This window comes from Ornithodoros turicata, chromosome 2 (assembly GCF_037126465.1).
Source record: "Ornithodoros turicata isolate Travis chromosome 2, ASM3712646v1, whole genome shotgun sequence".
In the NCBI taxonomy this organism is placed as follows: Eukaryota; Metazoa; Arthropoda; class Arachnida; order Ixodida; family Argasidae; genus Ornithodoros; species Ornithodoros turicata.
In genome coordinates this window covers 12,324,982-12,350,729 of record NC_088202.1, presented here as the reverse complement: position 1 = coordinate 12,350,729, position 25,748 = coordinate 12,324,982, and the positions used below count along the sequence as shown (strand labels likewise).

Below are 25,748 nucleotides of genomic sequence, written 5' to 3'. Positions count from 1 at the left end.
AGTATATTCACGAAGTTTGCAGAGTCTACGAATAATTTCCTTGGTTCCACGGACGTGTCGTGAAATGAATGGGCTCAATTGGAAAACGGGTGGAAACGCGCTAACGCAGGGAACTGACAATTTTCTATCTAGAAAAGAATACCTCGGCAGAATGATTCAACTATACCTCCAGTATTTATATGCCGGAGAGCATTTTGATAAACGTAAGCGATTACGAGTTAGGAGGCATGAAATTTGCTGGCCTTGCCCACGGGAGTAAAATTTGGGCAAGCGCGCCGGTACGAGGAACCGACAGTTTTCCACCTAGAAACCAGTACTTTGGTAGAATAATGCAGCTACGCCTCTAGTATTTAACATCTGGAGAGCATTTTGATAAGCGGAACCGTTCATGAGTTAAGGGGCATGGAATTTGGTGTCCTCGTCTACCGCGCAAGGGCCGGGAACTTTCAGTTTTCTACCTAGAAAAGAACTTTGGTAGAATGATGCAACTATAGCCCTAGTATTTATATCCCGGAGAGCATTTTGATAAATGGAAGCGATTACAAGTTAGGAGGCATGAAAGGTGCTGGCCTTGCCCACGGAGTAAAAATTTGGGCTAGCGCGCCAGCACGAGGAACCGACAGTTATCCACCTAGAAACGGATACTTTGGTAGAATGATGCAACTACAGCCCTAGTATTTATATCCCGGAGAGCATTTTGATAAACGGAAGCGATTGCGAGTTAGGAGTCATGAAAGTAGCTGGGTCCTACGGGAGTAAAAATTTGGGCAAGCGCGCCAGCACGAGGAACCGACAGTTATCCACCTAGAAACGGATACTTTGGTAGAATGATGCAACTACAGCCCTAGTATTTATATCCCGGAGAGCATTTTGATAAACGGAAACGATTGCGAGTTAGGAGTCATGAATGTAGCTGGGTCCGCCTACGGGAGTAAAAATTTCGGCAACCGCGCCAGCACGAGGAACCGACAGTTATCCACCTAGAAACGGATACTTTGGTAGACTGATGCAACTACAGCCCTAGTATTTATATCCCGGAGAGCATTTTGATAAACGGAAGCGATTGCGAGTTAGGAGTCATGAAAGTAGCTGGGTCCTACGGGAGTAAAAATTTGGGCAAGTGCGCCAGCACGAGGCACCGACAGTTATCCACCTAGAAACGGATACTTTGGTAGAATGATGCAACTACAGCCCTAGTATTTATATCCCGGAGAGCATTTTGATAAACGGAAGCGATTGCGAGTTAGGAGTCATGAAAGTTGCTGGGACAGCCTACGGGAGTAAAAATTTGGGCAAGCGCGCCAGCACGAGGAACCGACAGTTATCCACCTAGAAACGGATACTTTGGTAGAATGATGTAACTACAGCCCTAGTATTTATATCCCGGAGAGCATTTTGATAAACGGAAGCGATTGCGAGTTAGGAGTCATGAAAGTTGCTGGGACAGCCTACGGGCGTAAAAATTCGGGCAAGCGCGCCAGCACGAGGAACCGACAGTTATCCACCTAGAAACGGATACTTTGGTAGAATGATGTAACTACAGCCCTAGTATTTATATCCCGGAGAGCATTTTGATAAACGGAAGCGATTGCGAGTTAGGAGTCATGAAAGTTGCTGGACAGCCTACGGGCGTAAAAATTTGGGCAAGCGCGCCAGCACGAGGAACCGACAGTTATCCACCTAGAAACGGATACTTTGGTAGACTGATGCAACTACAGCCCTAGTATTTATATCCCGGAGAGCATTTTGATAAACGGAAGCGATTGCGAGTTAGGAGTCATGAAAGTAGCTGGGTCCTACAGGAGTAAAAATTTGGGCAAGCGCGCCAGCACGAGGAACCGACAGTTATCCACCTAGAAACGGATACTTTGGTAGAATGATGCAACTACAGCCCTAGTATTTATATCCCGGAGAGCATTTTGATAAACGGAAGCGATTGCGAGTTAGGAGTCATGAAAGTTGCTGGGACAGCCTACTGGAGTAAAAATTTGGGCAAGCGCGCCAGCACGAGGAACAGACAGTTATCCACCTAGAAACGGATACTTTGGTAGAATGATGCAACTACAGCCCTAGTATTTATATCCCGGAGAGCATTTTGATAAACGGAAGCGATTGCGAGTTAGGAGTCATGAAAGTTGCTGGGACAGCCTACGGGAGTAAAAATTTGGGCAAGCGCGCCAGCACGAGGAACCGACAGTTATCCACCTAGAAACGGATACTTTGGTAGAATGATGTAACTACAGCCCTAGTATTTATATCCCGGAGAGCATTTTGATAAACGGAAGCGATTGCGAGTTAGGAGTCATGAAAGTTGCTGGGACAGCCTACGGGAGTAAAAATTTGGGCAAGCGCGCCAGCACGAGGAACCGACAGTTATCCACCTAGAAACGGATACTTTGGTAGACTGATGCAACTATAGCCCTAGTATTTATATCCCGGAGAGCATTTTGATAAACGGAAGCGATTGTGAGTTAGGAGTCATGAAAGTAGCTGGGTCCTACGGGAGTAAAAATTTGGGCAAGCGCGCCAGCACGAGGAACCGACAGTTATCCACCTAGAAACGGATACTTTGGTAGAATGATGCAACTACAGCCCTAGTATTTATATCCCGGAGAGCATTTTGATAAACGGAAGCGATTGCGAGTTAGGAGTCATGAAAGTTGCTGGGACAGCCTACGGGCGTAAAAATTTGGGCAAGCGCGCCAGCACGAGGAACCGACAGTTATCCACCTAGAAACGGATACTTTGGTAGAATGATGTAACTACAGCCCTAGTATTTATATCCCGGAGAGCATTTTGATAAACGGAAGCGATTGCGAGTTAGGAGTCATGAAAGTTGCTGGGACAGCCTACGGGCGTAAAAATTTGGGCAAGCGCGCCAGCACGAGGAACCGACAGTTATCCACCTAGAAACGGATACTTTGGTAGAATGATGTAACTACAGCCCTAGTATTTATATCCCGGAGAGCATTTTGATAAACGGAAGCGATTGCGAGTTAGGAGTCATGAAAGTTGCTGGGACAGCCTACGGGCGTAAAAATTTGGGCAAGCGCGCCAGCACGAGGAACCGACAGTTATCCACCTAGAAACGGATACTTTGGTAGACTGATGCAACTACAGCCCTAGTATTTATATCCCGGAGAGCATTTTGATAAACGGAAGCGATTGCGAGTTAGGAGTCATGAAAGTAGCTGGGTCCTACGGGAGTAAAAATTTGGGCAAGCGCGCCAGCACGAGGAACCGACAGTTATCCACCTAGAAACGGATACTTTGGTAGAATGATGCAACTACAGCCCTAGTATTTATATCCCGGAGAGCATTTTGATAAACGGAAGCGATTGCGAGTTAGGAGTCATGAAAGTTGCTGGGACAGCCTACTGGAGTAAAAATTTGGGCAAGCGCGCCAGCACGAGGAACAGACAGTTATCCACCTAGAAACGGATACTTTGGTAGAATGATGCAACTACAGCCCAAGTATTTATATCCCGGAGAGCATTTTGATAAACGGAAGCGATTGCGAGTTACGAGTCATGAAAGTTGCTGGGACAGCCTACGGGAGTAAAAATTTGGGCAAGCGCGCCAGCACGAGGAACCGACAGTTATCCACCTAGAAACGGATACTTTGGTAGAATGATGTAACTACAGCCCTAGTATTTATATCCCGGAGAGCATTTTGATAAACGGAAGCGATTGCGAGTTAGGAGTCATGAAAGTTGCTGGGACAGCCTACGGGAGTAAAAATTTGGGCAAGCGCGCCAGCACGAGGAACCGACAGTTATCCACCTAGAAACGGATACTTTGGTAGACTGATGCAACTATAGCCCTAGTATTTATATCCCGGAGAGCATTTTGATAAACGGAAGCGATTGTGAGTTAGGAGTCATGAAAGTAGCTGGGTCCTACGGGAGTAAAAATTTGGGCAAGCGCGCCAGCACGAGGAACCGACAGTTATCCACCTAGAAACGGATACTTTGGTAGAATGATGCAACTACAGCCCTAGTATTTATATCCCGGAGAGCATTTTGATAAACGGAAGCGATTGCGAGTTAGGAGTCATGAAAGTTGCTGGGACAGCCTACGGGAGTAAAAATTTGGGCAAGCGCGCCAGCACGAGGAACCGACAGTTATCCACCTAGAAACGGATACTTTGGTAGAATGATGCAACTACAGCCCTAGTATTTATATCCCGGAGTGCATTTTGATAAACGGAAGCGATTGCGAGTTAGGAGTCATGAAAGTAGCTGGGTCCTACGGGAGTAAAAATTTGGGCAAGCGCGCCAGCACGAGGAACCGACAGTTATCCACCTAGAAACGGATACTTTGGTAGAATGATGCAACTACAGCCCTAGTATTTATATCCCGGAGAGCATTTTGATAAACTGAAGCGATTGCGAGTTAGGAGTCATAAAAGTTGCTGGGACAGCCTACGGGAGTAAAAATTTGGGCAAGCGCGCCAGCACGAGGAACCGACAGTTATCCACCTAGAAACGGATACTTTGGTAGAATGATGCAACTACAGCCCTAGTATTTATATCCCGGAGAGCATTTTGATAAACGGAAGCGATTGCGAGTTAGGAGTCATGAAAGTTGCTGGGGCAGCCTACGGGAGTAAAAATTTGGGCAAGCGCGCCAGCACGAGGAACCGACAGTTATCCACCTAGAAACGGATACTTTGGTAGAATGATGCAACTACAGCCCTAGTATTTATATCCCGGAGAGCATTTTGATAAACGGAAGCGATTGCGAGTTAGGAGTCATGAAAGTTGCTGGGACAGCCTACAGGAGTAAAAATTTGGGCAAGCGCGCCAGCACGAGGAACCGACAGTTATCCACCTAGAAACGGATACTTTGGTAGACTGATGCAACTACAGCCCTAGTATTTATATCCCGGAGAGCATCTTGATAAACGGAAGCGATTGCGAGTTAGGAGTCATGAAAGTAGCTGGGTCCTACGGGAGTAAAAATTTGGGCAAGCGCGCCAGCACGAGGAACCGACAGTTATCCACCTAGAAACGGATACTTTGGTAGACTGATGCAACTACAGCCCTAGTATTTATATCCCGGAGAGCATTTTGATAAACGGAAGCGATTGCGAGTTAGGAGTCATGAAAGTAGCTGGGTCCTACGGGAGTAAAAATTTGGGCAAGCGCGCCAGCACGAGGAACCGACAGTTATCCACCTAGAAACGGATACTTTGGTAGACTGATGCAACTACAGCCCTAGTATTTATATCCCGGGGAGCATTTTGATAAACGGAAGCGATTGCGAGTTAGGAGTCATGAAAGTAGCTGGGTCCTAGGGGAGTAAAAATTTGGGCAAGCGCGCCCGCACGAGGAACCGACAGTTATCCACCTAGAAACGGATACTTTGGTAGACTGATGCAACTACAGCCCTAGTATTTATATCCCGGAGAGCATTTTGATAAACGGAAGCGATTGCGAGTTAGGAGTCATGAAAGTTGCTGGGACAGCCTACGGGAGTAAAAATTTGGGCAAGCGCGCCAGCACGAGGAACCGACAGTTATCCACCTAGAAACGGATACTTTGGTAGAATGATGCAACTACAGCCCTAGTATTTATATCCCGGAGATCATTTTGATAAACGGAAGCGATTGCGAGTTAGGAGTCATGAAAGTTGCTAGGACAGCCTACGGGCGTAAAAATTTGGGCAAGCGCGCCAGCACGAGGAACCGACAGTTATCCATCTAGAAACGGATACTTTGGTAGACTGATGCAACTACAGCCCTAGTATTTATATCCCGGAGAGCATTTTGATAAACGGAAGCGATTGCGAGTTAGGAGTCATGAAAGTTGCTGGGACAGCCTACGGGAGTAAAAATTTGGGCAAGCGCGCCAGCACGAGGAACCGACAGTTATCCACCTAGAAACGGATACTTTGGTAGACTGATGCAACTATAGCCCTAGTATTTATATCCCGGAGAGCATTTTGATAAACGGAAGCGATTGTGAGTTAGGAGTCATGAAAGTAGCTGGGTCCTACGGGAGTAAAAATTTGGGCAAGCGCGCCAGCACGAGGAACCGACAGTTATCCACCTAGAAACGGATACTTTGGTAGAATGATGCAACTACAGCCCTAGTATTTATATCCCGGAGAGCATTTTGATAAACGGAAGCGATTGCGAGTTAGGAGTCATGAAAGTTGCTGGGACAGCCTACGGGAGTAAAAAGTTGGGCAAGCGCGCCAGCACGAGGAACCGACAGTTATCCACCTAGAAACGGATACTTTGGTAGAATGATGCAACTACAGCCCTAGTATTTATATCCCGGAGAGCATTTTGATAAACGGAAGCGATTGCGAGTTAGGAGTCATGAAAGTTGCTGGGGCAGCCTACGGGAGTAAAAATTTGGGCAAGCGCGCCAGCACGAGGAACCGACAGTTATCCACCTAGAAACGGATACTTTGGTAGAATGATGCAACTACAGCCCTAGTATTTATATCCCGGAGAGCATTTTGATAAACGGAAGCGATTGCGAGTTAGGAGTCATGAAAGTTGCTGGGACAGCCTACAGGAGTAAAAATTTGGGCAAGCGCGCCAGCACGAGGAACCGACAGTTATCCACCTAGAAACGGATACTTTGGTAGACTGATGCAACTACAGCCCTAGTATTTATATCCCGGAGAGCATCTTGATAAACGGAAGCGATTGCGAGTTAGGAGTCATGAAAGTAGCTGGGTCCTACGGGAGTAAAAATTTGGGCAAGCGCGCCAGCACGAGGAACCGACAGTTATCCACCTAGAAACGGATACTTTGGTAGACTGATGCAACTACAGCCCTAGTATTTATATCCCGGAGAGCATTTTGATAAACGGAAGCGATTGCGAGTTAGGAGTCATGAAAGTAGCTGGGTCCTACGGGAGTAAAAATTTGGGCAAGCGCGCCAGCACGAGGAACCGACAGTTATCCACCTAGAAACGGATACTTTGGTAGACTGATGCAACTACAGCCCTAGTATTTATATCCCGGGGAGCATTTTGATAAACGGAAGCGATTGCGAGTTAGGAGTCATGAAAGTAGCTGGGTCCTAGGGGAGTAAAAATTTGGGCAAGCGCGCCCGCACGAGGAACCGACAGTTATCCACCTAGAAACGGATACTTTGGTAGACTGATGCAACTACAGCCCTAGTATTTATATCCCGGAGAGCATTTTGATAAACGGAAGCGATTGCGAGTTAGGAGTCATGAAAGTTGCTGGGACAGCCTACGGGAGTAAAAATTTGGGCAAGCGCGCCAGCACGAGGAACCGACAGTTATCCACCTAGAAACGGATACTTTGGTAGAATGATGCAACTACAGCCCTAGTATTTATATCCCGGAGAGCATTTTGATAAACGGAAGCGATTGCGAGTTAGGAGTCATGAAAGTTGCTAGGACAGCCTACGGGCGTAAAAATTTGGGCAAGCGCGCCAGCACGAGGAACCGACAGTTATCCATCTAGAAACGGATACTTTGGTAGACTTATGCAACTACAGCCCTAGTATTTATATCCCGGAGAGCATTTTGATAAACGGAAGCGATTGCGAGTTAGGAGTCATGAAAGTAGCTGGGTCCTACGGGAGTAAAAATTTGGGCAAGCGCGCCAGCACGAGGAACCGACAGTTATCCACCTAGAAACGGATACTTTGGTAGAATGATGCAACTACAGCCCTAGTATTTATATCCCGGAGAGCATTTTGATAAACGGAAGCGATTGCGAGTTAGGAGTCATGAAAGTTGCTGGGACAGCCTACTGGAGTAAAAATTTGGGCAAGCGCGCCAGCACGAGGAACAGACAGTTATCCACCTAGAAACGGATACTTTGGTAGAATGATGCAACTACAGCCCTAGTATTTATATCCCGGAGAGCATTTTGATAAACGGAAGCGATTGCGAGTTAGGAGTCATGAAAGTTGCTGGGACAGCCTACGGGAGTAAAAATTTGGGCAAGCGCGCCAGCACGAGGAACCGACAGTTATCCACCTAGAAACGGATACTTTGGTAGAATGATGCAACTACAGCCCTAGTATTTATATCCCGGAGAGCATTTTGATAAACGGAAACGATTACGAGTTAGGAGGCATGAAAGTTGCTGGGCCAGCCTACGGGAGTAAAAATTTGGGCAAGCGCGCCGGTACGAGGAACCGACAGTTTTCCACCTAGAAACCAATACTTTGGTAGAATAATGCAACTATGCCTCTAGTATTTAACATCTGGAGAGCATTTTGATAAGCGGAAGTGATTACGAGTTAGGAGCAGTGATGGCCACTGACTACTTCTACAGTAGTTTAACTATAACTACTAACTACATTGCGATGGGGTAGTTTAACTAGTAGTTCAACTACTTTTCAGGGGAGGTAGTTAAAACTACTTCTTTAACTACTGTAGTGTAGTGTAACTACATCTATAACTACTTAATGTTGTCCATCAACACCAATCCCATTCTATAGCGTTCTTTGACCCCTAAATATGAATCACAAACAGTGATAAAAGTGAAAATTTAATACACATGCACGACACAATTGCTCTGCACCTCCGTTCTCATCAAACAAGTAGCTCAAGGTAAAAGTCGGAAGCACAGTCATGCCGTAAAGCTTGCGGCAAAATCGGAAGTAGTTGGCGCCTGCAGTAACCTAACTACTGTCGTTAACTACTCGAAATAGTAGTTTGACTAGTAGTTGCACGCTACATTTCTGCAAGTAGTTGATAACTACTTTTTAACAACAATCAGGTAGTATAACTAGTAGTTTAACTTCTGTAGTTAACTACTGGCCATCACTGGTTCGGAGGCATGAAAGTTACTGGGCCGCCTACGGGAGTAAAAAATTGGGCAAGCGCGCCAGCACGAGGAACCGACAGTTATCCACCTAGCAACGGATAAATTGGTAAATTGGTTAGTTTAACTATAACTACTAACTACATTGCGATGGAGTAGTTTAACTAGTAGTTCAACTACTTTTCAGGGGAGGTACTTCTTTAACTACTGTAGTGTAGTGTAACTACATCTATAACTACTTAATGTTGTCCATCAACACCAATCCCATTCTATAGCGTTCTTTGACCCCTAAATATGAATCACAAACAGTGATAAAAGTGAAAATTTAATACACATGCACGACACAATTGCTCTGCACCTCCGTTCTCATCAAACAAGTAGCTCAAGGTAAAAGTCGGAAGCACAGTCATGCCGTAAAGCTTGCGGCAAAATCGGAAGTAGTTGGCGCCTGCAGTAACCTAACTACTGTGGTTAACTACTCGAAATATTAGTTTAACTAGTAGTTGCACGCTACATTTCTGCAAGTAGTTGATAACTACTTTTTAACTACAATCAGGTAGTTTAACTACTGTAGTTAACTACTGGCCATCACTGGTTAGGAGGCATGAAAGTTACTGGGCCCGCCTACGGGAGTGAAAATTTGGGCAAGCGCGCCAGCACGAGGAACCGACAGTTATCCACCTAGAAACGAATACTTTGGTAGAATGATGCAACTACAGCCCTAGTATTTATAACCCGGAGAGCATTTTGAAAAACAGAAGCGATTACGAGTTAGGTGTCATGAAAGTTGCTGGGCCCGCCTACGGGAGTAAAAATTTGGGCAAGCGTGCCAGCACGAGGAACCGACAGTTATCCACCTAGAAACGAATACTTCGGTAGAATGATGCAACTACAGCCCTAGTATTTATAACCCGGAGAGCATTTTGATAAACAGAAGCGATTACGAGTTAGGAGTCATGAAAGTTGCTGGGCCCGTCTACGGGAGTAAAAATTTGGGCAAGCGTGCCAGCACGAGGAACCGACAGTTATCCACCTAGAAACGAATACTTCGGTAGAATGATGCAACTACAGCCCTAGTATTTATAACCCGGAGAGCATTTTGATAAACGGAAGCGATTACGAGTTAGGAGTCATGAAAGTTGCTGGGCCCGCCTACGGGAGTAAAAATTTGAGCAACCGCGCCAGCACGAGGAACCGACAGTTATCCACCTAGAAACAGATACTTTGGTAGAATAATGCAACTACAGCCCTAGTGTTTATATCCAGGAGAGCATTTTGATAAACGGAAGCGATTACGAGTTAGGAGGTATGAAAGTTGTTGGGCCTGCCTACGGAAGTAAAAATTTGGGCAAGCGCGCCAGCACGAGGAACCTAGAAACGAGTAATTTGGTAGAATGATGCATCTTATCTCTAGTACCTAAATCCAGGAGAACATTTTGAGAAGTGGAAGTGTTAACAAGTTAAGAAGTATCAAAATTGGTAGCCTCGTCCTCAGCTTGTAGAAATTGTGGTACCATGCCTTACCATTCATATGAACCATGGAAGTGCGAACGTGAACCAGACACAGAATAATATGACGGTTTGCTATAAGAAATGCATCAGCTGAGAATCTGCTTGGCTTCTGCCGTTTTTTCAACAAAATGATACCGTATGAAAAATATATCGATAAAATTTCAGGCAAATGGCCATCAGCATGCCAAGTTTGAAGGCCAAGGAACGTCATCTTCTACGTGTATTTTTGACGCGATCGAAATGTTGCTCAGTCAAACCTGCAAATTTTCTGACATGGTAACAAAGCACTAGATTGCAGTAGCAGAGAGTAGAGTGTAATATTCATGGATAACAATAATAATTTTACTGGTTTCGGAAGTATATAACGATACTTCACAATGATGGCACATAGTTTTGCCACTTTGCCGCAGGTGGTATCCACGTGAGTATCCCAAAATAAATTGGGTGATTACAACACCTAAACCTTTAAAGAAATTGCCACGTTCAATATGCTGATTTTGTAGTACGACATCCACAGGACAGGGTACATATTTATTTTTTGCTCTGTACAGTACTGCGTTTGACTTTTCAGTATTGCATATGTCTGTTTGCAGTAAAAAGATTCAGCTTGAGCAACTCCTCTACGTAGCAATGGGGTAGCATGCTGCTCAATGAGCGGAAGTCATCCCCATGTCATCGTCATCATGTATCTCTCTCTCTCCTCTACGTAACCCTTGTGTGATCGCACACAACATTGGAAAAGCCATATGATGATAACAGTTTGTTGAAATTCCCGGGATGATCTACTTTTAGTCAAAAGATTGCCATTGAAATCGCCACCTGTGTACATTGAATATTTGGGTAATGACACAAACGCGAGGAACGCTTGAAAGAGTTGGAGAACAGTGACGAAATCACCAGTTGGCGGGTACCGGTTGTAAGGAATCTACCGGTTAAATGTAGCGGTTGACATATTTTGTCCCCCGCAGGTACGGACAATTTGGTTGGCTCAAGTGCGGGAAAGAAAAGTCATTGAAGAAACCAAAATAACAAGAAAATGAGCGTTTTTGGCCAGCCCATCTTGAAAGGCGTTCTCGGTGCGTTATCGCTATCTCTGCATTACTCGCCACGTCCGCCGCCCGCCCGCCTAGAAAGGAAATATTCTCCTGACGTGCTCTAGCGGCTGAAAGTATTTCTGCCGAGGCGTCATTCGTCCCTTATAAATACTACTGGTCTGTGCATCGGATGTTTAATGCGGGCTTGTTCTATTCAGTAGTATAGTTATGCATGGAAAATGTAACGTGCTACAAAATTAAATTGCATAGCGACCAGCGAGTTTATATAAGCCTGATAAAAACAAACAAAATGGGGATTGGTAAGGCAACCCTTGCGTTCAATTGCAGCATACTTTTCAATTGGTGTCTAATTCTTATTGTAGATTTCCAAAAGTTTTAGACAGCCCTAAGTACGTGCACATGTTTCTGCAGCAACGCGCGCTCGTTAGAGAAAATGCGGCTACACGTCTAGCCTTGCTCTGCACCACCTTCTTACCTTTCTTCTTGCTCGCACGGTGAACCACAGAAGGAGTTTGGCCACTATGTAAGGCTGATGTGTCGTTATGAAGCGCGCCAGCACGAGGAACCGACAGTTATTCACCTAGAAACGGATACTTTGGTAGAATGATGCAACTACAGCCCTAGTCGAAATAGCATATATGTTCCCTGTTCCATATGTTACGTGGGTTTTTCCTGGGTTTCCTCGGACGCTTTCAGACATATTTTGAAAGTGATAAAAATCCCCGCGCCGGGAAACAAACAAAAAGACGGTACAACACACAGCACAGGCTGACGAAGAAGATTTTATTGACAGCCTGCTTCTTAAATAACCTGATAACCTGAGCCAGCAACGCCTGTTTCTGCAAGGTTACCCTTTTTCACCCTCAAGCCTGCCTAGTGCGTTTATCTTTTCGAAAGCACAGGGCTTATCAAGAGACCCTCCTGTTACCAACTTTGATAAATACCTCGACTGGATCAGTTGGTAGCACCCCGATTCGTCCAAATGTTTATTTCGTCCAAGTATTCACAACGTCCAAGTACTCAGCACGTCCGAAAAAAATTGGACATAGTGGGCATTGGACGAACTGAACCAAAGGGGGGAAACTTTCCCAACCCGTCCAAATAACCGTACCGTCCAAACGCTTGTTTCGTCCGAAAAGGGAGGGGGATCTCCGAATGCGAGTGAACAATTGCTTCGTTTACGACTGAAGGTAGGATTTAAACATTCACACCGAAATATGCCATGCCATACACCAAGTAAAACGAAAAACAAATGCTCAGCCTGCTCTGTTTATTTATTTTTCTTTCTTTCTTTTTTTTTTCATTCCAACAACTGACTTATTAGTTGAAGGTAAGATTTAAAAATTCCCACCACTGAAAGATGTTATACACCGAGTAAAACGAGAAACAAATGCTCAGCCTGCTCTGTTTAGTTGTTCTTTTTTTCTTTTCTTCATTTGAACAATTGACTTATTAGTTAGCATGGCCCAGCAAGTGGGACATGCGCTGCAGGTATGCCTTGATGACATGAGCAAACTGCTCTATTACGTCTGTGAAGGGTGCTTCGTTTCCCAGCATCATTTCCCCTGAGCTGTATTTTCCGTACGCCCATGAGAAGGAAGAGCGAGCCTCTTGTATCGTCTCCTGCTTGGCGAAGCCCCGTTCAACAGCAGCCGAATGCGTACCTGCAAATGGCGATAAGAGTCATGAATACAAAGAGAGCAAGCGAGGAAGTATATATGCTATATTCTATTAATTACCATGATGGTGTTCCCTGATTATGCGAATTTGTTCCTTACCTGGTTGTGCTTACATTGTGTACGGTTGACTCAAATTCGACGAGGAACTTCGAAAACGTCATGTGGGGTTGGCTCTTGAATTTCATGCGCAGCGAATTATGCCACCCTTCGGCGTGATTGTTTGCGCGGAGATCGTCCTCATCCGCAAACTAATTCCAAAGATGAACGTTGGTAAGCCACTGCCGCTCGAAGTAGTCCACGTAAAGGCAAAGGGCCGCAAGTTTCCTTTGAGATCCCTAGATGTTTCCAAGAAAGATCACTGACATTGGGAAACGCGGTACGCAGCGAGAACACAGTTATAGAAAACAACACATCGTTAACTGGACGGTCACTGTAGGTCAGCGGTCCTGTGAACGGGTTTGTGTTTTCTGTGATTCCCCGTTTGATCTATAATCCATTTGCTTTCATGAATACAGTCACCTGCCATTCACCCAGTGTCAAAATGGCCTGTGCTTTCATGACTGCAGCCATGCAGTCGCCTGCCGAAAGGAGCAGAGCCTTTGGGAATTCCCCCATTTGGACGAAACGGGCTATTGGACGGTACGGGTATTGGACGAGCTGGGCAAGTTTCTCCTCGCCTGTTCATTTCGTCCAAGTGTTCAGTACGTCCGATTTTTTTCGGACGAATTAAATATTTGGACGTTGTGAGCACTTGGACGAAATAAACGTTAACAGACTCGTGAAACTAAGGAACGTCGATAAGACACATACCGTCCACCCCTATTGCACTCGACATTCAGTACATTGTGCTGCTTGGGATGTCGGCAGAGTTCCCTTAGAAGTCGGTCAAAGACGCACATTCATCCCGAGCGTTATTCGTGACGTTGTCCACCTCTGTGAGGCCGATAACGGCGAGCCCTCTCACCATTACCGCAACCACCGTTCCATTTTGTATTCCTCAACTGCTCACAGTTCCTCCTTCCTTCACCGTTTATTGGTCCATGCTTTACTTCCCAGTTCTTTTCTTTTTTATTTATTTCATTCTTCTTTCTCCATTTCCATTAATTTTCTTTTTGGTGCGGAATAACAAGCCGACGTCCCGTTTGGCTGACCCTTCCCCCTTTTTTTTCCCTTTCGTCTAATATATCCCCCCGCCCATCAACTTCTTGGTCGCTACACGCGATCGGTGTCCTTTGCTAACAGCAGACGCAGCTGTAGTACATTGGGTCACCTCTATGTAATAGTCATGTTTCCTCCCCTTTATTCATACATTGCATTCACGACAGCGATCGTGTTATTATTGCTCACTCAGAATCGCCAATCACCTACTTTACAGTCTAAGAACTGTTACTCTGCGGTGTTCCTAACATGGGTTGGTGTAAATTAGTATCGATATTGTAAGAAGTCTACTATAAAGACGAGACAAAAACACTTAGATCGGGAGACATTCACGGTAACGGCTCCGAATGTATGATAAGCCAATCCCAGTGTCTCTTCGAACAGGTTCCGTGTTACGCTGCGAAACAACTGCGGCTATAAGCGCCGTACAGACGTGGACAGATGGAGAGAGGACAGCAGGAAGAAGTGGGGGACAGGGGCTAGTATGCGTCCGGGGCCGACTTCAGGGCGAATTGTGCAGACATTCGTCCGGAAAGTCTTCGGAAAACCCAGTAAAAACGTGAGACACCACAGCATGTGGTAGCATTCGAACCCATCACCTCCCAGTCTTCAGCACGACCTTGGCTACCATCAACGAGCGGGGCGCCTTAATCCGCTCGACCATGCCGCTGGTTACACCACATTGCTAAGTTAGGATTTGATAAATTGCGATGCACAACAACTCGCTAAAGTCGAATGTTACGCTGCATTTGAGTGACTGAATCTCATTATCAGGGCACAATTTCTTCGTTTTCTTTCACAAAGAAGCTTATTTAACTTTGCGTATTTTTATGTAATTTATTTTTCGAGCGCCTTACATTTTCTATGCAATGACTGAATACAACAAAGTCCAAACGAGGCAACCGGTGCACACTGCAACCATAGTTCTAAGGGACGAATGTCGACTTTGACGAGATACTTCTAACCGCTAGATCAGGTCACGAAAATGTTTTCTTTGCCGGCGACAGACGGTGCCGTGTCATTCAGAGATAGCGATAACGCACGAAGCGCGCCTTGCAAAGCCTGCTGGCTCAGAAAGCTAATTTTCTTGTTACGTTTGGTTTCGTCACTGATTTTACTTTCCCACTCTTCAGCCAACCAAATTTTTCATACCTCCGGGTGATAAAAGCTGTCCTGGGGCTTTAAATTCGCCGGTTGATGCATTTTTGGGTTAATATTAGCTACTATCCGGTGAATCTCCTGTCCATACAATGTAGAAATTAGAAAAAGGCGGATGGAATTGTACAGTAAGAAATATAATTAAATTGTTAACGAACATTCATAATGTCATGATTCTTTTTTCTTTCTTTTTTCCCATCGCTGATGACACGGGGACAGAGTAGTTAAACGTCAAAAAGGTACTTCAGTTACAATTATTCTCTTCTGTGTTCCGAAAAATTAAGTCAGTACTTTTAGCTACTTTTTATCATGAGAGTGACTGCCATTTGAGTAATGATTCATAAAACTAAACTTTTTTTTTTCTTTCCAGCTTTCGCTATGTTTTATGAGTTCAACTCGATGCGCACTACGAATGCTAACACCACTTAAGGATGTGGGTTATAACGTCGTAATGAACGACACAGACAGATTCCACGCATGAGCACTTGCTTGTGTGTATCGTTCGTGTCTGCGTTCGTTCATTACGTCCAGAAAGAAAAACGTATATGCTCAAAGAGCAAACTGGATAGACACGGACTTGTTAGCACAAATCGCACAATGAAATATTAAGTATCAACTCATCATATATTTTCTAGTCATTGTCGTAGTATTCTAAAAAATATCTGAAAGTTACTACGTAAATAAGTTACAAATACAAGTACCTACACAAAAATGCATGTAATATTTCACTAAGCACAAAAGTAGATACAAGGTACAAAAGAATCTAAATATAAATATTCATCCGGTAACTTAGTGTCTTAAGAACGCTGCATGGGTAGCTTTTTTCATGATGAGTTCAGGTGACCGCATCCTTTCGAATAGCTGCTGAAAATCAGGCAGCTGGATGCGGCAGAGGTTATCTCTGGTGAAGGATCAAATATACTTCTGTCAGCAAGGCATTATCAGACCATAATATCGGAAAGGGTGTCTACGACGACATGGACGGATGTACAGAGGGGAGAGGGGCGGGGGAAGAGTTCATCTGCGATACGCCACGTGGTGGTTTCCGGCTCAACTAATCCGGTTTGTCCCTGAATCTTGCTCGTGACAGGGAAAATAACAGCGTCATGAGCTGTAGCCGCTACGACCCCTTGCTCCATAACAAAGACAGCACAACACAATGAGGATCCTTGGCACCACTGTATCCACGCGCCAGGTGCCACCTGCTATCCCATGATTCAGATGCCACATGCTCCAACAGAGAATGTTCCACACTACGTATGCGCACTGTAGGTAGCACAGTTAATAATCATCAGCGGCAAGGCACCTTTAACAAATGTCCTGTAATGCGTACGAACGCCCCAGACAAGTATATAATATCAGAACGGGAGCAGTAACAGTCTTTGAGTATATGTTGCTGTTCGCGCGGTGTAACGAAATAACAATCTCTGTCGCACGCCACACAGCTTATTTGGAGCAACGTGGGTGCACGTCACTTCTAATTTTCTAATCTATTTCAGCAGGTCCCCACTGTCCCCCGCTCCTTCCTGCTGTCCTCTCTCCATCTGTCCACGTCTGTACACCGCTCACAGCCGCATTTGCTTCGTCGCGCTAACGCGGAATTGAACAATATAATCCAGCAAGCTTAATAAGCAAAATACTTTCTATGTGGAGTGCGACAAAACAACAAAACGTGTGTACACGTATGCAGGAAATATTCATTCTTGCATGGGTATTCGGTTTAATTGTTAATTGTGTTTTCTTAGGGCCCTTAGGACCAGAATGAAAGGAGAGACCTTAATATCTGCTCTCATCGTAACTCTACCATGGACTGCAGCGTCAGCACTCTTGCATTGCGACAGTATTGCCAAACGCTTCAGCACGCAGCACACTCTCTGTCTACCAGTTAACACGAACTGCAACTTGCATACAACGGGCATTGACGCGGGTACAAAGAGGACAATCCTCGATCTCCACAACAGCTATCGGAGCGTCTTGGCAAATGGGGAACAGAGGGGTATGCCTTCTGCGTCCAACATGATGGAGCTGGTGAGCATACTTTCCCTTCATGTTTTTTTTTTTTTTTAACGGTAAATTCGAGAACAAGAAAAAATCATCACGTCTACTGACAACCGTCACAAACGGGAAACTAAAACGCGTACCACCATCAGTGTCCGTACAATGTTGAGACTACGGAGTTTCCTGTTGCACTTTTTGCTGATACAGCGAGGGTACAGTCGTGTAATTTAAAGCCCATGTCGACAAGCTGCAATGAATGCGTTAAGCGATAAGGATTAGATGGTCTATCTTTTTTTAGCGTGAGAGGAATATCTTCCAACCGATCGTGTCCAAACTCAGCAATAAAACTCCAATCGTGCACCAAGGTTCCGTGCTTGCATTAGATAGTTATGACGTGTCAGAAAACAATCGCACAATACGTCGCAAGAACCTCACACATTTGAACGTCGTACTGGTACATTCTCATGTGTAATCTCATACAGGGGTTCAGTACAATACTATGAGTCGAGGTCTGCACGCGTATGTAAATCTCGACCCGCACCCGTACAGCACACGCAGACATGGTCTGTTATCTCCCCACACCCGCACGAGTTTTGATATAACTACCCGCACCCGCGTGTTGCGCTGGTATAACCGCGAACCCACACTGCAGATGGGAATACACACCGATATATGCACCAAATATGAACCGAACCCGCACGAGTTAGAATACAGCAGCAAAACATAGAAAATCATGAAAGCGTCTGCGAAATCGCACTTCTGATATATCAAAATGCACAAATCTGTTGAGAAAAACGGTCATCAGATTATTATGCGACGCCCCGGAAGTGCCGTCTTTTCTGCTTTTATTTCGCAAAAGAACTGTTGAGCAAGTGTATGTCGTCCACTTTAGTTAGCTTGAGGACAGTCCTTCCCTCTTCGAAAATATACCCAGTCATAGAAAACGACCTTTTCCTAAGCGCGCTCGATAGATGGATACTGTTTACAAACGCAGCAGCCCCTGCTAACGAAGGAAATGTGTCAGCTTTCAAGTTGAACGCGTGCTCACGTGTCCTTATCGTGCTGTACCCGTCTTCAGATCCTGTCTTTACCCTGGACGTACGTTAATTTCTCGCTTGTTGAGCTCGAATCTGCCCTGCGGAATTCCCTCCAGCACACTTGGCCTGGAGCTGACCAGGCGACGTACAAAAGCACTCCGGAATCTTCCTTTATGTGACGTCGGCACACCGGTGTTCAAGAAAGAGCGCTTCGCTGCAGAGTGCTCCTTGTTGCTCTGCTGAGAAGGCATGGATTCAGCCGTAACTCCAGCGAATCACTGTCGTTACTTTCGGACCTTGCAAGTCGGAGCAACACCGGGCGTTGGGTCGACTAGATGGGTTTAGCAGATGTGTGCCAGGATTTTCACTTGGCCGGTTTTTCGCTAGTGGTTTCGGATTCTGTCCCTCCGTGCCATATTTTGTTGATCTGTAGCGGATTCGAAAGTTCGGATTTGAAAAAGCATAAATCAGGATCATTAAAATGACGTCTGCAACCATGCACGTTCAAGTTTTGCACATTGACGGATATGCTACATCGTCTGTAGGAATGGGACAATGACCTCGCTGCCGTTGCACAAGCCCACGCCAACCATTGCGTCATGCAGCACGACTGCAACGAGTGCCGAGCGATTGGTAAGTCTCATTTGGTTCTGAAATAGTAGTTGTTGTTCATTAGGTATGTTAAGCACGACATAGCGTAGAACGCGTTTCCGCTATTACATGCCTGCTGCCCGGAATTTTTGCGGTCGTCCGGGAAGAAGCAACATAAACAATAACCCACCTCCAGAACGCCGTCAAGTGATGTGCGAGGGAGAAGTGGCACGGAGGCCTACCCCAGAAGGAGAGCCAGACTGTTCCAGAACCCTATAGGTTTGGACAATAATGCGAGAATCGAGAGAGTTTTCACTGTAGAATTTTTGAATATTTCTATTGCACATTCCCACATCTTCCTCAATTAGAATTTTGTCTTTATATCTGAATGAACTCTGAAGTACGGAGCGTATTCGTACCAGAATAAATTACCCATTATCTCTACATAGCTAAATATGAAGAATAAATTGCACACACCTAGAATACTTTCTTGCAACTGTGCAATCTTTAGACAGTACCTATAGCGCGAAAGGGCGCTTCGCAGTCGTCCTGCTCCAGGCGGAAGCTCACCTCGAGAGGGTCTAATACAACGCTGTTCGCGTGGTAACATGGACGTGAAAAACTAGACGTTTTAGAATGTAAAGGTGTAGCAATCAGGGTCTACTGTCAGACGATGTCTGTTGACGTTGTCGAGGAGAATAGGTGATAGCATTCAATGTAATCGGGCATTAGCCTCTACATTCCCAGCAAAATTTTTAAATAATATTCCCGGGATTCGTGCAGCCATCGCTCAGAGTGCTGCAATGCTTTCTTCGATCTCGCTCATAACGTGAAATCGCCACAGATACTTTTAGGGATGATCCAATACCTCCTACATGCAGAGATGCCGGAGGAACGACCAACACGCGTGATCCGCTTTGATCTTTGAAAAATCCCCCAATACATGAGGTCCGCTCCGCTTCACAGTTATTTCCCGTAAAGTGTCACTACCGACTAGCTCTTGTGTCTTCAGGATTTACGCCATTGCAATCCACGTGTCTCACATTGTATCCTGCTCTACGTGACGCGGAGGTATCCTTAAATCAATTTGAGTCGTCACAGTTTTCGAAATCTGCGAAACGTCTGGCAACATTGCTCCTCCAAGCTTGATTCTGTAGCCCCACCGCAGCTGCCGTCGGTCTTCCACAGTGGGGTGGGGAGCGGAGACCGAGAAGGTGTGTGCGCTCTTGCTAGGAGACGGATGCTAGAGCTCGTGGTGACGTCATCTACCCTTGGAGTATCCGAAACTGTGATGTTGTGAGAGTTCTTTCGAAAATTGACGAAACCGCCCAATGTTGGCTGGCAGCATTCTTATTTTGCGTACTGAGTCTTTAAGGACGATTGATTCATGATATGAAATGAAAGAAATATAATTGTTTAGTAAAGAACGGCACTTTAAATGCTAAGGAGGCGACCTCGAGGCTCAAGATATACGGGACGATATTTTATATAGAGTGTGTCCCAGCTAACTGTGAGCACATTTTTTAAATACTGTAAGCAGGACAGTAGAGGCAGGATAGGAGGGCAAGAGACCGTTTACTGAGCGACGCTCAATATTCGAAAGCGGCGGGTGCTAACCCAACGATAGCGAAACGGCTGCCCGTTGCTCGTCTTCTTCACATCTCCCCCGGGGCAAAGAGGGAGCCATCCTGGCGATCGCTCCGGTGTTTGGGGACGGGAGGACACACGGTTTTAGCCGGGAGACGTGGATGACGTCGGAGCCGCGGTGTCGGGCGTCGGGCGGGGAGTGCACAGGCTCAACGGCGTAATTGACATCAGAAACCCGCTGCACGATTCTGTAAGGGCCGGTGTAGCGGCATGAAAATTTGGGGGAGAATCCGGGCTTCCGTCGAGGTACCCAAAGCCAGACCAGATCGCCAACTTTGTGAGACACAACACGGTGCGTCTCATCGTAGCGCTGTTTCGCTGCAGCTTGGGAGTCGTAGGTACGGCAGCGGGCCGAGGAGAGGAGGATGGCTGGGCATCCCCAGCAGGAGGAGAAGATCTCTCAGCATGATTTTGTAGCATGGCGACTGCTCGCAAAACTCGTCCGGAGCGAAGTTCCAGGTCAGTCAGTAGGCGAGGGAAGCAACGATAAAATCGTCTCGAGGATGGGAGCGGCCGCACCTCCACCAAATGTAAGCAGGACAGTAGAGGCAGGATAGGAGGGCAAGAGACCGTTTACTGAGCGACGCTCAATATTCGAAAGCGGCGGGTGCTAACCCAACGATAGCGAAACGGCTGCCCGTTGCTCGTCTTCTTCACAATACATTTATATATCACTTTTCCCGATGTGAAATCAATTGTAATAATGCATATGCTGAGGAGCACTCCTTGGAAGGGCATCAACAAGCTCCTAATAATAATAATAACTCCTTTCAATAATGAACGTTTTCATTATAAAAGCTACGAGGTTGTCCCAATGAGAACATCTTGTCCCTTCTGTCCCAAAACAAAAATCCGTTCGATAGGTCGTGCGCAGAAAATTTGTGAAGGAAACCTGTTTTTTTTTTCTTCATTTTGTTCCTTGCGCGCCTTCAGAGACGCGTCTTCCATTAACCCGTAATGTGAGAGGGTGAAGGTGCACACTATCGCCTCTCGCGTCCTGGAAAGAGATTCAAAGAAAACAGAAAATCAACCCAAGATAAGGGCAGTTCTGATAGCGTCACCCGATACATTTGTTTCGTTTTCGCAAGTTAGAGCTCACCTTCCACGCATGAGGCGGCACTGTGCTCCTTTTCCTTCTCACATTGAGAGTGAAGGAAAGACGCGTCTCTGAAGATGCGCAATGAACAAAATAAAGAAGAAAATGTGTTCCTTCATTATTATTGTTTGTGTGTGTGTGTGTGTGTGTGTGTGCAGGACCTATCGAACGGATTTTTGTTCTGAAAAAGGCAACGGTATCAGGGGACCGAGGGGACCAGATATTCTCATGGGGACAACGTCGTAGCTTTTATAATTAAAAAGATCATTGTTGAAAGTTAATTAATACATTGACTTAGGGGGTTGCTGGTGCCCTCCTAAGGAGTGTCCTTCAGCATATGCTATATTGCAATTGATTTCATCTCGGAAAAAGTGATATATATATACCGGGTGTTTCAGTTAAATCCCCGGGCTAAATAATTCGCGAACCGGTGCACCAATCGAATAACTTTCTTTTTTACAACTATCTGTCCAACACCGCCTACAAGATGCGCACCGCGTGAATGAGCGGTGCGCATATATATATATATATATATATATATATATATAGTGAAATAATAAGACGTGGACTTCAGATTACAGGGACGTTAACAAAAACTAATTTATTTAAAGGGTAATTTAACATAGATTAAGAAAAGAATGATCGACGTTTCGACAGTGGCACTGTCTTCGTCAGGACCAAAGAGGTACAAGCGTTGCATATTGCTTAAATAGATTCCCTGAGTGACGTCACAATCGGTGCAAGTATGCCACGTGGCAGTTGTCCGTGAGTCATATTCTGGAACATTATTTTATTCACTTTTATTCAACTTCGTAGCCGTCTTATATATTAACACCTTTGTCCTATATATATGTACCTATATACTTTTAAGAAATATGTTCGCAGTTAGCTGGGACACTGTACGGATACGTTTATAATTAACCTCTGCAGATTCAAAGAAAAAGCTATGAGAGCAACACAGATGTCGTTTTCGCAGTTGATTTATACGACCAGGCGGACATTGCCGAAGAGCGTATATAACTGCAAGTTAACTAATAAAATAAAATAAAATAATTAACTTTTTAATTAGGCAATTTTGAGCAAGAGCGAGATAGCAGAATGGGGGCCAATCTTCGTTGAAAGCCGTCCTATATTTTAAGTGGCATGAACCGCGCACATGCGTTGAAATATATATCGCAATTGTTAGGTAACTGGGCAAGGTACCTGCGTAAATGTACCGGCGAGTTTTGATATGCAAATGAGTCGAAACCGAAACCATGCTGACCGAGAGCGCAGTGGGGCACAGCGCTCATTCCACATCAGAGGCCCACGTGCTTTGTAACGATGGAGATTATGGGAGGATTGGATTGTAGGTGCCGATCTGCTGGGAGGTACCCGGGTTGGAATCCCGGTGCCGGCTGTGCTGTCTGGGGTTTTTCCTGGGTTTTCCTCAGGCGCTTTCAGATATGTCGGCACAGTTCCGTTAGAAGTCGGCACAGGACGCATACTTGCCAATGTGTCAGCCATGACGTTTCTCACCTCCGTGAGGCCGACAAAGGCGAGCCCTTTCACACTCACCACCACAATCGCATGCCAGCTGGCCCAGGGCGCACATTCCTCCAGGGCGTTAATCGTGACGTTGCCCATCTGCTGACAACGGCTCTATCAGCAATATCACCACCACCACCACCACCATGCTGGGCAGCTCTTCCTTTTTCTCTGCCCTCATAAGAAGATCACACACGTCCCTCAGCCGCTAGGCAAGCCGTATACACTACTAGTTTCCTGTCCCACACTGAGAGCTCGCCTCAATGTCCTGCTGATTCACCTTCAGCGCCATAGCGGGAATTTGTACCCGCTACAGCGCTCTACATTTCAGGCATTTGTACAAAGGGAGAGTGTAGCACCCTGGACGGGGGGGGGGGGGTAGAGTGGCGACTGAAATCCTGATATGAGATGTCTGCCATTCGCATACTGCAGTATTCACAGATAGCCCTATTGACAACGTACACGGCTGGACAGAAGTTTACGGAACACGCTCCGGAGCATTTCTTCCTCAGCGTGAGACGCTGCAGCGAATGGGACCGTACGGATTCACAGACATGTGCCCAGGTAACCCAATCACCTGTTTGCAAGTCCGTACGGTCCCATTCGCTGCTAGCGTCTCACCCTGTGGAAGGAATGCGCCGGAGCGTGTTCCGTAAACTTTTGTTCAACACTTTAACAGTAGTGATACTGCGCATTTTACATCCCATCCGTGAACGTGGCCTCGCAAGTCAAAACATCGCGTTACCCGATATCCCCTACAGTTGCTGAACTCCTGCTTCTTCTACACGAAGCTTCCCAGTAAACCATCAATATCCCAGGACATCCCTACAAGGCTGTTAACGTCCTGAATTTCTGGACATCCATGCGATATCTGTGGGATGTTCCAGAACGACGTTCGCGTTTCAATTTCACCTAGATGTCCCAGGTACATCTGCAGGATATTGTGCCTTGGATGTTTGAAAGGAAGCAGCCTACAGTACCCCGGGATATCCATGGAAGACCCAGTACACTAGATCTTGGGCACTGATTGAACGTCAGAGGAATATAGCCAGGACGTCGCCTAGGGGTATACGGATAAATATGTGATGTTTGACATGTTCCGACAGCAACGTTTTTCTTCTCCTCGAGCAAGCAAAAAAAATCTGTGAACCTTACTAGATATCGGGGAACAAGTAGAATCGTTATATATTTCAATCGTTCGCGTGCTCCTGATCGTTCAACGTATTTATCTGTGCGTAGCACTTGTCAAGCAGCAGAGGAATTCGATCACTTTTACAGCTCCATTCAGCAGGTAATCACATCATAGACGCCTGAATTGAAAACATAGTATTAGTTAGGAATGTCAGAAACGTTATTGGTTATACCTTGACTTTGCAGATACCCCTTCACCGTTACAAACGTTGTACGCCCCAATACGCTTATAATGAACGTGCCCCAATAACTTGTATTTCAGTATACGCTCCGGCTTCCGGCCATTTCGCCAAGAGGCCATTGTGAATGCCCTGGCCTCCCTTCAAATCCGCTCTCGCGGTGGAAGGGACAGAAAGAGAGCCTGTTGATTTTCTTTTTGTATGGTAAGGGCATCTTTAACAATAATAACACTGGACTATGATACATGTATAAAAACCACTGAACTACGTCGTTTATTATACTGGCACCATACTCTGCGGTCGAGGTGCGAGGGTTCGCCAGGGCAGTCCCATTCACATGCTCATGAATCCCATGTGTGACCACATCTTAGCGCGAAGCATAAACTACTATCCATAAAATAAGCGACTCCAATGGAAGGCGATATCCCAGAGAAGTCGGCACAGGACGCACATTTGCCAATGTGCCAGCCACACCTTGTACGATAAAGATAAGAGGTGATGACACTCTCTTGTCTCGCCATGCGAAGGCGGCGTCCAGATAATGTTCGCTTTCCAGGCCCCCTCGCCTGATCGCCATCTGACGGCGCGCAAGCTGCCGCCCATGCGCACAGCTGCATAGCTGCACGGTGCGCATAGCTGCCGAGGCCTAGAGCACAAGACATTCGCTTGCAACGCCGGGAAAGGCATAGGTAACCTTTGGCGGTCCTGTCAGTCATACTGCGCCCTGAGAGATGGCGATCAGGCGAGGGGGCCTGGAAAGCGAACATTATCTGGACGCTCCGCTGACGTGGGTGTCATCACCTCCTATCTTTATCTTACACCGTGGTCAGCCATGACGTTTCTCACCTCCGTGAGGCCGACAAATACGAGCCCTTTCACACTCCCCACCACAATCGCATGCCAGCTGGACCAGGGCGCACATTCCTCCAGGGCGTTAATCGTGACGTTGCACATCTGCTGACAACGGCTATATCAGCAACACCACCACCACCACCACCACCGTGCTGGCCAGCTCTTCCTTTTCTCTGCCCTCTGCCTTTTCTGTGCCCTCGTACGCGAACTGATGCGCACTCAGCGCGCACAGCACGCAATGCCACGCAATGCACGCAGCAGGCAATGCCAGCAGCGCGCACTGATAGCGTCACCCGAT

General features: G+C 46.1%; 1 protein-coding gene across 1 annotated transcript in view; it reads left to right on the top strand.

Annotated features, from left to right (window-relative positions):
* Positions 1–25,748, top strand: part of LOC135384323 (CRISP/Allergen/PR-1-like) — a 71,079-nt gene that overhangs the window by 18,088 nt on the left and 27,243 nt on the right. Inside the window, exons 2-3 of the mRNA XM_064613529.1 lie at positions 17,078–17,360; positions 18,913–19,000. Of these exons, the coding sequence (XP_064469599.1) occupies positions 17,094–17,360; positions 18,913–19,000 (355 nt within the window). The 5' untranslated portion in view covers positions 17,078–17,093. The remainder of the gene's footprint in view (positions 1–17,077; positions 17,361–18,912; positions 19,001–25,748) is intronic.